Below are 15,751 nucleotides of genomic sequence, written 5' to 3'. Positions count from 1 at the left end.
TTTTTTTCTTCAGTAAATATTCGAGTGCCAGCCATGTGTCAGGAGTTACGTAGTGAATTTATGCAAACTCCCTGATATGTATGTACTAAATAAATGTTCAATGAATGAATGAAAAGACCTTTTTTTAGCATGTTAGTCAACACTTTCGTTACTTTTACTTAAACTCCATACTGATTAACATAATAAACCATGTTCTTCTCTGTAGTCACTTCCTTCCGGAAGCTGGTTGAGTAAATAAGATGTATTTTCTTTAGCCCGTTATTTAATACATTGCAACATAATGTCTGGGCTGCTTTTTCAAAATTTAGAGTTGACTGTGATTTCTTTCGTTCTCTTTACATCCCTCTGCTTATTTTTCTTGTTCATTTTTGCTAAAGAGGTCATGTGTCATACAGATAATTATAGTAGTTTGAACAAGTTTCCCAAGGGCAAAAGCAATTGTCCACAAAATTGAGAGAAAGGAGTATAAGGATAAATAGGAAATGGAAAACTTGTCAATAAAGTAAATCTCTTAATGGGTCTGTAGGGCTTCTTTGTTATATTAACAGCCATATTAAATCATTTGAAGTAAGTTACCTTATCAGTGGCATGTGTAAACATTTTAATAAAATGGAGAAAATTGATAAATTAAGGAATATAAATTCATTTTCTAAATTATACATGTATTTAAAGTCTGATATTTTCATTATAATGTTTCCTTTTCCAGAATTTACATTTATAGGATCATTATTATTGAGGATGTTTTATAACAAGTCTTATTTGATCCATCAGTGATAAATTTTTATTATAAACTCCTTATTGACTGGATTTGTTTCTTTAATACCCTTGGGTCTACTGTAGAACTTAGCCCAATACTTTGCACATAGGAAATGGTAAAATATTTGTTTAATACAGTTGCTCTCAAGCATTCCATGTATAACAATGTCATGATGTATATGCTATAGCTGTATTCAGAAATTAATGGGCTATAGTGATAGATAATAAATTTCTATTCAGTTTTTCAGGAATGTTTCATTATATGTTTTAAAGAAATTAACATATTAGGGTAGTAGCAAGAAATTCATATTTTTAGTTAGTGTGCTTATTCTTAAAACTTAGAAATATCTATTGTGCTGTTCAAAGTAAAATTGAAATAACTAAAAATAGAAGTTATATGGACTCTTACCCTATTAATTATTTTCCACTACCCTAGGAAATAGCAGCTTTTAAAAACAATAATGAAAAAGACTGATCCTGTCTTCAAACTTTACCCTAAACAAAGAAGTATAAAACTTTTTGACAAACGATTTTTCCTGTAATGTCGATAATTTTCATTTTGAGTTTTATTGAAAAGGTTTGCGTTTTGATCTCAAATTAAAGGAAACTTAGAGGAGATGGGGGTGAAATGTACTGCAGTGGGGGCTTGCAGGTTAAGAAATAAATTTTCCATTTGAATATCCTTGCAGACGATGTAGAGACTGGAGGCTCCTACCCTGTGGTGTCCACATGCACAGTCACCGCAAGGGGAGAGGGTCACACAAGATAGGCCTTGGCAGCCAGCCTTCAAGAAACCCTAGACGGGAGTCAGACAGGAGCCAGAAAAAAGCCTCTCTCAAAAGATTAAGAGTTTCATTAGAGGACTTATAATGCAATTTAGTTACCTTTAAGCTAGAACTTGTAGTCTTTCATTTTTTCTTTTTTTGTTGTTGAAGTATAGTTGGTTTACAAAATTGTGTTAGTTTCAGGTGTACAGCATAGTGGTTCAGTAGTTTGGCAGATTGTATTCCATTACAGGTTATTATAAGATAATGGGTATAATTCCCTGTGCTGTACAGTATGTCCTTGTTGTTTATCTGTTTGATATGTAGTAGCTTGTATCTGTTAATCCCATACTCCAAATGTGTCCCTCCTCTCTTCCCTCTTCCCTTTGGTAACCATAAGTTTGTTTTCTATATCTGTGAGTCTGTTTCTATTTTGCATGTATACCCATTTGTAGTATTTTTTAGTCTCCACATGTAAGTGATATCCTATGGTATTTTCTTTCTCTGATCTTCATTTATTCTTATTTATTCCACTGCCTAGAACACTTTCCTTCTCTCCATTGTATCCCTGCCCCTCAAACAAAGGCTCTCTGGCTTAGGCATACTTCTTTAAGCCACAGCTTAGATAATATGTCCTCCTGAAAGCATCCACTTTCCTCACATTTGGTTATAGTGACCCTTTTCCTATTTCTACTAGACCCTGTCATTCCTCTATCATTGTTCACATCACTCTGCACTGTAGGTATCTATTTACTTACTCATCTCTCTGCTGGACTCCAGATCTGTGGGGACAGAGACGAGGACCATCTTGTTTACTGTAATATCTCCAGCATACTTCTGACACAGAAGAGGTGCTCAGCAAATATTTGTTGAATAAATGGATGAATATAAGTATATATGTATATGTGTATTATATTTTAGATAGCTTCGTAGTGCAGAGGAGTATTTTACTAACAGCTCCTGGGACATAAAAGAAAGCTCCCTATGAAACCTCTAATTAATACAGGCAGACCTCGGAGATATTGCAGGTACGGTTCCAGACCACCACAATAAAGCGAATATCTCAATAAAGTGAGTCACACAAATTTTTTGGTTTCCTGGTGCATATAAAAGTTATGTTTACCCTCTATTGTAATCTGTTAAGTGTGCAATAGCATTAGGTCTAAAAAGAAGTACATACATTAATTTTAAAAATACTGTATTGCTAAAAAATGCCAACCATCATCTGTGCCTTCAGTGAGTTGTAATCTTTTTGCTGGTGGAGGGTCTTGTCTCAGTGGTGACGGCTGCTGAAGGCTGGGGTGGCCGTGACAATTTCGTAAATAAGGTAGCAGTGAAATTTGCCATATTGATTGACTCTTCCTTTTACAAACAACTTCTTATACTATGTAATGCTGTTGGATAGCATTTTTACCCACAGTAGAACTTCTTTCAAAATTGGAGTCAATCCTTTTAAACCCTGCTGCTGCTTTGTCAACTAAGTGTATATAATATTCTAGATCCTTTGTTGTCATTTCAACAGTCTTCACAGCATCTTCAACCAGGAATAGATTCCATCTCAAGAAATCACTTTCTTTGCTTATCCATAAGAAGCAACTCCTCATCTGTTAAAGTTTTATCATGAAATTGCAGCAGTTCATTCAATTGAATCACAATTCAATCAGGCTCCACTTCTAATTCTAGCTCTCTTGCTGTTTCCACCACATCTGCAGATACGTCCTCCACTGAAGTCTTCAACCCCTCAAAGTCATCCATGAGGGCTGGAATCAGCTTCTTCCACATTCCTGTTCTTGATGATAGTTTGACCATGAGTCATGGATGTTCTTAATGGCATCTGGAATAGTGAATCCTTTCCAGAATGTTTTCAGTTGACTTTGCCCAGATCTATCAGAAGAGTCACTATCTATGGTAGCCTTATGGAATGTTCTTCTTAAATAATAAGACTTAGAAGTCAAAATTACTCTTTGGTCCATGAGCTGCAGAATGGATGCTGTGTTAGGCATGAAAACAACATTAATCTATTGTACATCTCCATCAAAGCTCTTGGGTGGCCAAAGTGCATTGCCAATGAGCAGTAATATTTTGAAAGGAATCTTTTTTCTGAGTAGTAGTTTTCAACAGTGGGCCTAAAATATTCAGCAAACCATTTTGTAAGCAGAGGTGCTGTCATCCAGGCTTTGTTGTTCCATTTCTGGAAAACAGGCAGAGTCAATTTAACATAATTCTTAAGGGCCCTAGGATTTTCAGTATGGTAAATGAGCATTGGCTTCAACTTAGAGTCACCAGCTACATTAGCCCCTGATGAGAGAGTCAGTCTGTCCTTTGAAGCTTTGAAGCCAGGTATTGACTTCTCTTCTTGAGCTATAAAAGTCCAAGATGGCATCTTCTTCCAAAAGTAGCCTGTTTAGTAGTCTAAACATTGGGAGTCTGTGGTTATCATTATCTTAGTTTGATCTTCTGGATTAACTTGCTGTAGCTTCTGTATCAACACCCTCTGCTTCAACTTTTATGTTATGGAGAGGGCTTCTTTTCCTAAACCTCGTAAACCAACCTTTGCTCCTCCAAATTTCTCTTCTGCAACTTCCTCACCTCTTTCATTTCTTCATAGAACTGAAGAGAGTTAGGGCCTTGCTCTGGATTAGGCTTTGGCTTAAGGGAATGTTGTGACTGGTTTGATCTTCTACCTAGACCACTAAAACTTTCTCCATGTCAGCAATAAAGCTGTTTCGCTTCCTTATCATTCGTGTGCTCACTGGAGTAGCACTTTTAATTTCCTTCAAGAACTCTTTTTTTTGCATTCACAGCTTGGCTAACTGCTGAAAGAGGCCTGGTTTTTGGCCTGTCTTGGTTTTTTTTTTTTTTTTTTTTTCGGTATGCGGGCCTCTCACTGTTGTGGCCTCTCCCGTTGTGGAGCACAGGCTCTGGACGCGCAGGCTTAGCGGCCGTGGCTCACGGGCCCAGCCGCTCTGCAGCACGTGGGATCCTCCCGGACTGGAGCGCGAACCCGCGTCCCCTGCATCGGCAGGCGGACTCCCAACCACTGCGCCACCAGGGAAGCCCTGTCTTGGCTTTTGACACGCCTTCCTTACTAAGCTTAATCATTTCTAGCTTTTGGTTTAAAGTTAGAGACATGCGAGTTTTCCTTTCACTTGGACACTTAGAGGCCATTGTAGGGTTGTTAATTGACCTGTCTTGGGGAGTAGAGAGGCCTGAGGAGAGGGAGCGAGATGGGGCAGATGGCCAGTTGGTGGAGCAGTCAGAGCACAAACAACATTTATTGATGAAGTTTGTTGTCTCGTATAGGCACAGCCGTGGCACCCCAAAACAATTACAATAGGAATGTCAAAGATCACTGATCACAGATGACCATAACAAATATAGTAATAATGAAAACACTTGAAATATTGCAAGAATTACCAAAATGTGACACACACAAAGTGAGCAAATGTTAGAAAAATGGTGTCAGTAGACTTGCTTGATGCAGGGTTGCCACCTTCAATTTATAAAAAACACAGTATCTTCAAAGTACAATAAAGCGAATCACGATAAGACGAGGTATACCTGTATTCATGGTGCTCAGAAATTCCATTTATCCCCCAAATCCTATAAAACTTTTCGCCTTTACCCAGATCTCTGACCTCACACCTGATTAGGTGCTCGTTACCATGTTTGAGGCTCTACTCAGGAAAATATTTGGAAGAGGAAAATCACTGCGCATACATGGATTCATTCATTCATTCATTTATTCAACAAGCATTTATTAAAGGTTTATTATATAAAAAACACAAGGAATACAGATTCGCTCAAGACATGTAATCACTGACTCTAAAAAGATTCTGTTTAGGTTTAGTTGTACAAAAGTGTTTACATCCATATGTGAATGTTGTTAGAAAACAGAAGCTATATTGCCCAGAGTACTGTCACTTTCTTCTTAGTTGTCATAAAGCATAGAGCCTAATTGATTGTGCAAGTGTGGTAATGTGCTCAGCTCTGAGCCTGAAAGATTTTGCTCCATTTGTTCCCTTTAGAACAGATTTTTTTAAAATCTGTATTTCCTTAATTTGGCCCTGTGGGTTTTAGCCCGTTTAGAGCTCACCAGGGTACAAATCTAAAATAAAATGAGTAAAATAAAAATATTGTTATTAACCATAGTTTAAATGGGTAATAAAATTTTCTAATGCGTTTAAGTAGAAATTCTGGATACTTGCTTACGTATCAATAGAATAATATCGGGAAGCTATGTAAACTTTTGGTTAAGAACCCTTCGGGTAGGACTAGTGTTTTTCTTTAAAGATAGTTCAGTCATGTTTCTTCTTTCTTAGTCCTCCTCCCAATTCACGGTCTTCCTACCACATATCAACCTACCAGATTTGAAGCTTAGATTCTAAATAAAAATGTGAAAATATGGCACAAGGTGTTTTCCATTGTATTAGTGGCAAATTAACCTCTTCTTTCTCCTCAAGAAAGGAAGAGAAATTTTCCTTTAGAAGATTATTTGAATAATGCTAAATTTCTTTTTCGTCAACAACAAAAAATTCCTGCACATAAAGTACTCCCAAAGAAGTCCAGGTTAGTGCACAGGACAAAAGTCCTGTTAATTGATATACAGTCAGCCTTCTGTACCCACGGGTTCCCCATCCACACATTTAACCAACTGCGGATTGAATATTAGGGGAAAAAAATTCCAGAAAGTTCCAAAGAACAAAACTTGATTTGCCACACACTGTCAACTATTTCTGCAGTGTTTACATTGTATTTACAACTATATACATGGCATTTACATTGTATTAGACATTATAAGTAATCTAGAGATGATTTAAAAGTATATGGAAGAATGTATATAGGTTACATGCAAATACTACAGTATTTTATATAAGGAGCTATAGCATCCATGGATTTTGGTGTGTGTTGGGGTCCTGGAACCAGTCCCCTACAGATACTAAGGGAGGACTGTATATCAGGGGTTCTATATTAGAGGTGCTCATTTCTGGCTGCATATTAGAATCTTCCCTACGTATTTATAATACTCAGCTGGTGAATGCTCTGGATTAACTTTTGGGGGGCCAGGGGTTGAGACTCTGAAGGAAATGATTGATTTTCTCTCCCCTCCCCTCAAAATGTATATACCCACAGAATATTGCATTGTGGACTTTCTGAAGCCCATCTGTGGACCCTGGTTTAAAGACCCCAGGCTGTAGATCAGCCCTAGGTGGTACCAATGAAGCTGCTCCCAGGACCACACCTTGAGGACCAGTGCTATGAGGATGGCAGTCATCTGTCTTACCAAGCCCTCCAGGTGATTCTAATGCATGCCAAAGCTTGAGAACTACTGCCCAATAGAAATGCCTCTAGGAAACTACAGTTTAATAGTATGCTTTTGTCTCAATTGAGGGTTGAGATGTTTATTTTAAAAACAGCCATGTGAAGAATGACTTGTATCTCTTGTAAATCCACTCTTTTGGTATTGAATGCTTTTTGTAGTGGAGGTATATTATTATATATTTCTCTTATAGTCAAGTTCTAGAAAAAACTTTATCTCCCCTGATGAACTGGTAAATTTATTATGCTATTTGCTTATCTTACATTATTGTTTGCATTTGTCAGCTTTGCTGTCAGAAGGTGGAGATAGAGCTCAATTTCATACCCCATTTTAGCAGTTATTCTTAGCCTCTTTTTCCTAGTATAATTATTGGCCCCTTATCCCCATTTCATGTGTGTTCTTTTAATGAAATGGCTTTTCTGTGGCCATGTTAAAGGATAATTTTCAAAACGGCAGTCATGGATCTCATACAAATATAGTGTGAACATGTGTCAAAGACCTTATGTAACTTGTGAAGGATTTTAAAACTAGCTCAAAGGAGCCGAAGAAAAAACACATATAGGCAATTGCTGAATGTGAAAATGAATTTACTAATAGGTGCGGAACCGGTCAGTATCTATAAGGCAGTAACATTTAATGATTAGAATCATCTCTTGGGAGACAGGATGAGGCATCAGTTGCATCTCCACAGGACAACCTTCATTTGCAATTTTAATGGCTGAGAATCATTTGATTACTATCAGTTTTCTATAACTTTAGAGTTGTAAAATAATCCAGTCAAAGACATTGGAAGGCATAGACCCCTATAGAATCAGGTAACCCTGTGGGGCTCTAGGACAATGCCAGCATTCTGCTGAAAGAACACCTAGCAATCCTTTTGCTGATTGCAATCTTTCACAGTTTTTCCTGACAGCAAGGTAAGGAGCAAAGAAATGAGTCCTCATATAGGAGACTGAAACGGAGAAAGAGGATCTTCGGTAGATGAGGAAGGAGATATCCTGTTATCGTCTTCTCATTCTCTATGCTGACTCTGGCCTTGAAGGAGTCTTCATGGCAGGAGTGCATTCCCGGGGATGGGAGGGAAAGATGGCTTGTTTGTGGAGAAGCAGGATGGGACCTGAGAAAGATTCCTTGCTGTGTTTGACAAGCTAAAGCAATGAGTGGATCTCATCCAGTAAAGCAGATTTTTTATTATCATGTCATCTGTTTTTTTATTTTTTGGTCTTTTTGTTAACCCTTATTTTTAGCAGTCTTTTTTTTTTTTACATGTCTTTTAGGCTGGCCTCAGATAGGTAGTATGGGAAATTAAGAAAAAGCCCCAGGGGCTTCCCTGGTGGTGCAGTGGTTGAGAATCTGCCTGCCAATGCAGGGGACACGGGTTTGAGCCCTGGTCCGGGAAGATCCCACATGCCGTGGAGCAACTAGGCCTGTGAGCCACAACTACTGAGCCTGCGCATCTGGAGCTTGTGCTCCGCAACAAGAGAGGCCGTGACAGTGAGAGGCCCGTGCACCGCGATGAAGAGTGGACCCCGCTCGCCACAACTAGAGAAAGCTCACGCATAGAAACGAAGACACAACACAGCCAAAAATAAATAAATAAATAAAATTTAAAAAAAAGAAAGAGAAAGAAAAAGCCCCATGTTTACCCTAAGTTATAGAATGCCTTTAAGGCCATTGGGGTGGTGATGGTAATTAATGAGTGCCCCCTAACCCGAGACCCACAGCAACCACACGGTCACCTTTCTTTACCAGGAAGTCTCTACAGTGCCTTCCTTAGAGAATCTGGAGCTGCATTGTTAGTTTACTAAAGTGCTTCTTACCTTATTATTATTTTTTTAATTGTTAGCTTTTTCAAACTTATAGCACTAGATGGGGTTTAATTAATTAGTTAATGGAGAAATAGTGTTTACATTAATTTGAGTCAATCTATTCATAATTCTGTATCATTGCAGTTTTCGGTCTTTCTCATATTACCAATTAATGTAGTACAGAATTATGAACATTTGCTGATTCAGTGGCCTTGACATCTGTTAGTTATAAGTTCAGAGTAATTAAGAAGCTGGATTGAAGGGTGCTAAATAGGGATTCAAAAGGTAATTTACAGATACCTTATATTAGAAGCTTAAGTCTCATTTCTCTGATTCTCTTTTCCATAATAGTTGACACTTAACATACAGAAAGGCCCAGCACTTGGAAAAAAATATACATAGATGAGACGGATAAATTTGTATAATGATCTTTGTATTCCGTGGTATAAAAATTTACAATTGCAGGATTAGGCAGATGATGAGTGTCAGCTGGCCTTTTTGTGAGGCACTATTTTCAGTGGACAGACTCAACAGATTTAAGTTCTGGTTCCAACTCTGCTGCTCTAGTGTGGTTATGAGAAAAAGTTAATCTCTGCAATCTTAATCTATAAAATACATTCTTTGAGCTAATCTTCATTGTGTCATTGTTATGACATGGGCCATGACATGGTCCATGCCCTCAAAGAGCTGAAGACACATGTGTCAATAAATAAGCACAGCTGATTATTATAAGTACAGTGAATGACTTCACAGAGGAGGTAATGCTTAAACGGATTCTTCCCAAAAGAGGTGTCATCTCCAGGCAAAACAAGGTTAGGGGCAGAGGGAAAGGGAAGGAGAAAGAGGTTATTCAGGGGAGGGAATCAGTGAGAGGATAAGAGCACAGAGACATGAACAAGATGCGAAGATTTGAGTGTGTGAGCCTGGTGCAGTGAGAATAAAAGAAGTGGGTAGCAACCAAATCTTGAAGAGTCTGGTTTTTAATGCTTAAATAAAAAATGTTTGAAAGGTCTCTAATGCTTTCTCTAGCTTGGATTCTGATCTGAGATATTGTTAATGAATGATAAGGAGTTAATATGTTCTGATTAATCTGAGCAGTTCCTGTATTCTATAGTGACAGCCAGGTAATTAGATTGACCAGGACTGTGAGTTCCCTTATATAACTTTCAGCCTTTGCAACCATTAAAGGACGGGAAATACAGTGCAAATAACTTTGGTCAGTTCCCTCTCCTGCTACTTCATCCTTCATGTTACTATCTACATTTTTTATTTTCTTATTTTATTGTGGAAAATTTCAAATGTATAGAAAGCAGACAATAGCATAATGCACTTACATTATCCAGCTTCAACAATTATCAACATTCTTGTTTTGTTTATTCCTCTACTCATGTCCCACTTCTCATCCATTATTATTATTATTGCTATTATTGTTGTTGTCATTATTATTCTTACTATTTTTAGGTATCATTTACGTACAGTGAAATGTACAAATCTTAGATATAGGTTTTTGACAGATACTCTTGTGTAATCTACATCCCATCTCAATACAAAACATTTGCATCTTCCTCCAAAATTCCCTTGTACCCCTTTCCAGACTTTCCCTAGCCCCATCCCTCCCTCCAGCTGAAAAGACAAAACAAACCAAAGCCCTAATTTTTTTTTTTTTCATCTTAGATTAGTTTTGCCTCTTTTAGAACTTATATGATGGAATCTCCTGAATGTACTCTTTCGTTTCTGGCTTCTTTCACTCCACTTCTTATCTGTGGGATTCATCCACGTTGTCGTGCCCATCCGTAGTTCCCTCCATTGTGTTGCTTAGCAACATTCTGTTGCATGAATTTACTACAATTTGTTACCCATTCTTTTGTCTGTCTTTTGGTTGTTTCCAGTTATGCGGTATTGTGAATGAAGTTGCTGTGTACGTTCTTGCATACATTGCTTTGTGAAGATGTTTTCATTTCTGTTGGAAACCCCTCTAGGAATGGAATCACTAGGTATATTTTTAACTTTATAAGGAATGGGCAGTTTTCCAAAGAGTGGTTATACCAGCAAGGTATGAGAGTTAGAGCTGCTCTGCATCCCTGCTAACATATGATACTGTCTATCTAAAATTAAAATTTTAGCCATTCTCATGAGTAAGTAGTGGTATCTCATGGTGGTTTTTATTTGCATTTCCTTAATGCCTAATGATGGTGAATATTTTTATGTGCTTATTGGTCATTCATATATCTTTTTTTATCTGTTAATAAAAAATTTTTTATTTGTGTTGTCTTTTTATTATTGAGTTATAGTTGTTCTTTATGTATTGTGGATACAAGTTCCTTACCAGATATATGTTTTGTGAACATTTTCTCCCACTCTGTGTTTTGCTTATTTGGTTTCTTAGCAGTGTCTTTTGATGAGCAAAAATTTTATTTTTGATTGAGTCTGAGTTATCTAATTTTTATGGTTATTGCTTCCTGTTTAAGAAATCTTTACTTACCTTCAGATTGAGACTATATTCTCCTGTGTTATCTTCTAAAAGCTTAATACCATTAGCTTTTATATTTCAGTCTGTGGGCCATCCATCTCAAATGAATTTTGTTTATGGTGTGAAGTTGGGGTTGAGTTCATTTTTTTCCATATGGACATCCAGTTCTAGCATCATTTGTTGAAAAGACTTTTCTTTCCCTGTTGGATTGTTTCGGTACATTTGTTGAAAAGCAGCTGTCCAGGTGTGGGGTCTATTCCTGAGTATGTTCTGTTCCTTTGACCTACTTGTATATCCTTATTCCAGTATTGCATTGTCTTGATTACTGTAGTTTTATGATAAGTCTTGAGTCAGACAGTGTAAGTAGTATAACTTTGTTGTTCTTTGTCAAGATTTTTGTGGTTATTTTAGGTCCTCTGCCTTTCTACTTAAACTTTAAAAATCACTTTCTCCATTTCTATTAAAAAGCCTGCTGGGATTATGAATTATTTATAAATTATTTGGGGGGAGAATTAACTTCTTAAATACTGAACCCATGAACATGGTATATTTTCCATTTATTTGGGCCTTCTTTAATTTCTCTCAGCCGTGTTTTAGTGTGGACATTTTGCAATCTGTTGTCAAATGTGTTGCTAAGTATTTTGTTATTTGATGCTATTGTAAATGAATGTTTTGATTGTAATTTAAAATTTTTTTCTTGCTAGTATACAGAAATATGATTGATTTTTGTTGGGTCTTCGTTTCTGTGCGAGGGCTTTCTCCAGTTGCGGCGAGTGAAGGCCACTCTTCATCATGGTGCGTGGGCCGCTCACTGTCACGGCCTCTCCCGTTGTGGAGCACAGGCTCAAGACGCACAGGCTCAGTAGTTGTGGCTCACGGGCTTAGTTGCTCCGCGGCATGTGGGATCCTCCCGGATCGGGGCACGAACCCGTGTCCCCTGCATCAGCAGGCGACGCTCAACCACTGCGCCACCAGGGAAGCCCCACTTACCAAATTTTTAACACACAGTTCCTGAGCACCATGAACTATCTTCCCTTCATGTTTTTATGTGACTTTTTGGACTTGAATGTCCGTATCTCCCATGTCTGCTCCTAAAGAGGGCCAGTGTGAATGCCACAGCATTTGTGAAATCTTCTGACACTGCCCCAGTTGGATTCAAAGAGTTCCTCCCCTGAGACTCTCTATTAGAACACTTTCCACTTTTGGTTTTGAATGAGCCATTCTTTGAAGGCAAGAGCTATACTTTACCTCCTTTTTTATCCCCACAATAGCTAGTATGATGCCTTGGTTCACAGTTTAGGAATGTATCTTTTCAACAGGACCTGTATCTTTATCTCAGGACCTATAGGGAATTATGTAGCTCTGGCAGGAAATCCTTACAGGCAACTTCAGTCAATTGGAACCAGTCCCCAAAGTGTATCTTAAAAAGGGAAAATAGACCTTTTTTCAAAAACGTGTCCCTGTGTACTTCCTATTTAAAGAGATGTTCCCTGGTGGATGATCTACTTACACTCTAAAAGACTTAGGCTTTTCTGCCAGTTTTGAACATTTGTAGATTATGTTTCCTTTTTGTTTTCAGGTGGCTGACTGTGCTTGGGATGAAACAATAAAGATATATGATCCTATTTGTCTTACCATGCCTGCTTGAGATAAACTACTCTACTCAGAAACAAAGGATGTGACTGAAGAACTGATTAACAGGAAATAAATGATTGATAACATAGAGTTTATGTTTTTATATACTATTCAGATTTCAAAATTTAAAAATTTATTCTGGAATCAGGTTTGAGGAAGCTGATAAAGACTTTGGCTCACTATTTAAGCCTCTGGTACATGAGCCATATTTCTTAAAATCCTAAGGAATATTGAAGTTATGATATATCTTGTAGTATCTATTAAAATATAACCTTTCTAGTATAAAATGGATTAAAATATGAGAGACCTATAGATTATATTGATAGTGATATATTTCATTTTTAATTTGCCATTTTTGATGAAAATATAATCACTGCTGTTGATAAAAATCACAATAAACTGTATCCCTTGATCATTTATGATTTTATGACACCCCCAACAAGGTTACTTTTTCTAATATAGTATATATATATAACACTGTATAATATAGATATACCTATGGTTCAGTAACAGGGCTCTAATAATCACTGATTTATTCAGCAGTTATTTATTGAGCATCTACTGTGTGCTTGATACACAGAATGAATGAGATTCTTTCAAGGACTGGTGTCTGTCATGCTTTAAGAACATGGATGCAGAGAGTTAAGAGCTTACATGTATTTTACATTTATTCAAATATTTTTAGATATTGTACTCATGACCCTGTGTCTCTCTTCCTATTTCTCTACAATCAAATTTTTAAAAAATTTGTCACTGGGCAAAAAGTCTTAGGTCCACCAAGGTTTCAAGCAATTACCCTTGAAACTAAGTGATGAAAGCCCTAAGTAATGCTGTAAACCCTCCTTACTACCTCCCTAAGTCTTGAAAAACCTTTAGGTGTGATGACCTATAAAAAATTAGGTTAAAAGGGAAAAATTAGTAGAATAGACAACTTTGCATAACACTTATGTTTTTATATAATATTAAAATAAAGCGTGTTATAAATGGCAAAAATTGTCATTAAATTTTTAACAAGTTTTTGAGATTTTCTTTAAAGAGCAAAATATATTTGTAGTAATCAGAACAAAAATAAATGTAAATATATGTATATTGTCTAATTTACATATTTCCCTGTTTACTTGTTACAGAAAAAATATTAAGACAGCTTACAAAACACAAAAACAAGACCACAAGAAAAAAAGGAGACATAAAGTGGAGCCAGGAGTGGGCTTGAAAATATATGCCTTAATGTCCTAGTAAGTTGCTACTGGCAGCATAAATGGGAAGTCTGGTCAAGTACACAATGCTGCCCAAGGCCTGAGGGCAAGGACTTCGTCCTAGTCCCTGGCTTGGCCCTAGCACCATGCCTGGCACATAGAAAGTGCTCAATGAATATTTGTCAAATGAATGAATGGTCTCACAGAAAGTATAACTCTTTTCAGTTCTTAGACCAATCAGTGCTAATTGTTTTTAAGAGGCCCCCATAGAGAGGACACTGCTTTACATGAATGTCTTGTAAGGAACAAGTTGCTCAAACACATCCTTCGATGTGTCACGATGATTAGGTTGGTTCATAGAGCTGTTCTGTGTTGCATGCAGTTCAATAAAAGTGGGTTCACAGTGAATGTTCTCTGTATCGGCAGAATTTATAATAGACCTTTTTAAATACCTAACCCAGATCATATTTACAGTGAAATGAAATTACTTATTTTTCTTTTAGAATGCAAGAGATTTTATTAAAATAACCTACCATGTATCATTTGAAACAAATACTTGTGATTTAAAAACTAATATCCCTCTTGATTTATTTTCCCTCTATTTCAGGGATGTTAGAGATGTTTAGAACCCTAACTTCATAATACTTAACTCAGGTGCTTGGAGTCTCTCAATCTGAAGGAGGGTGGGTGAACATTTCTTCAGTGAGTTCCTTGAGCTAGGATTGGCAAACTAGAGGAAAAGGAGCTGGATTGTGTCCTGGAAGGGAATGCACACGATTTTTGAATTCTTGGTAATTCACAAACCGAGCAGCCTCTGGACTTTAGAGGACAACCAGTCATTCTTCTAGCTGGGAAAATTAGAATTTGTCTCCTGGCAACTGAGTTCTTGGGTTTCATCCTGCCTGCCTCCCCAAGTTCCTCCTGCACCTGCAGTGACAACACAGCACTGAGGAGTGGATGCAGGAAAGGGGAACTCAGGTCACTGAACATCTTCTGTGATCTGGGCATTACGTGAGATGCTTTCTGTATCTAATCCCCTTTAATCTTTATAACGTCCCTGCAAGGAAGCCCTCCCATTTTCCAGACAAGGAAACGAAGGCTCTCAGGAGTCATAGCAGCCAGGAAATGTGGAGCTGGAATTTGAAATCTGCTATGACTGGATCTGGTCCTGCCATGTGGCCACCTTTTCCTAGGAATAACAGAAATTGGCCCACTGAGAAATAGTAAAGCTGTGGGACACTCTGGTGACTAGATCCTGATCGTTCCTGAGAAAACTGGCAAAATTGTGTTTCCAAGTCTAAAGCGCTAAGAAGCTGACCCTGGGTCTGGGGTGACCCTAAGGTATATCACCCCCAGGGAGACCCAGGCTGAGAGCCAGCTGTCCCTTCTGCCTTTGGCAGTGAGTGTTCTCTGCATATCTTAGCTATAATTTGGCTCTTCCAGCAATGAACTCATTAATTTCTTACTTAACTGGCCTCTTCTTGAAAGAGATAATCCACTTACATGTTTTTGACTTCCATACTGACTACTCCCAAATCTCCTGCCTTCCCCACTTGGGTCTCCCTCAGCCTTTGCGCTCGTTTTCTTTCAACCAAATTCATTTTGCTCACCAAATGGGCTACTCCTGCACATGCTTTTTTCATTTGTTGTCAGTACTGTCCACCCAGGCTCTCAAGCTAAAGACCTAAATGCCATCCTTGTTCCTTTCCTTATTCCCACCTCTCCAGTCCAAGGCACATCAAGTAGGTCACTAAGTCCTATCCCTTTCACACCCTAAATACTTCTCCATTCTGTCTCTTCCC

At 37.8% G+C, this 15,751-nt stretch overlaps 1 protein-coding gene across 1 annotated transcript in view; it reads left to right on the top strand.

The window, feature by feature from the left end:
• Positions 1-13,180, top strand: part of PEX7 (peroxisomal biogenesis factor 7) — an 85,534-nt gene extending 72,354 nt beyond the window's left edge. Inside the window, exon 10 of the mRNA XM_007452047.1 lies at positions 12,698-13,180. Coding sequence (XP_007452109.1) covers positions 12,698-12,766 — 69 coding nt within the window. The 3' untranslated portion in view covers positions 12,767-13,180. The remainder of the gene's footprint in view (positions 1-12,697) is intronic.
• The last annotated feature ends 2,571 nt before the right edge of the window (positions 13,181-15,751 follow it).

The sequence above is a fragment of the Lipotes vexillifer genome, unplaced genomic scaffold (genome assembly GCF_000442215.2).
Source record: "Lipotes vexillifer unplaced genomic scaffold, Lipotes_vexillifer_v1.1 scaffold16, whole genome shotgun sequence".
Taxonomy (NCBI): Eukaryota; Metazoa; Chordata; class Mammalia; order Artiodactyla; family Lipotidae; genus Lipotes; species Lipotes vexillifer.
Note: the sequence above shows the minus strand (reverse complement) of the source record. Positions and strands in the feature narration are given on the sequence as shown.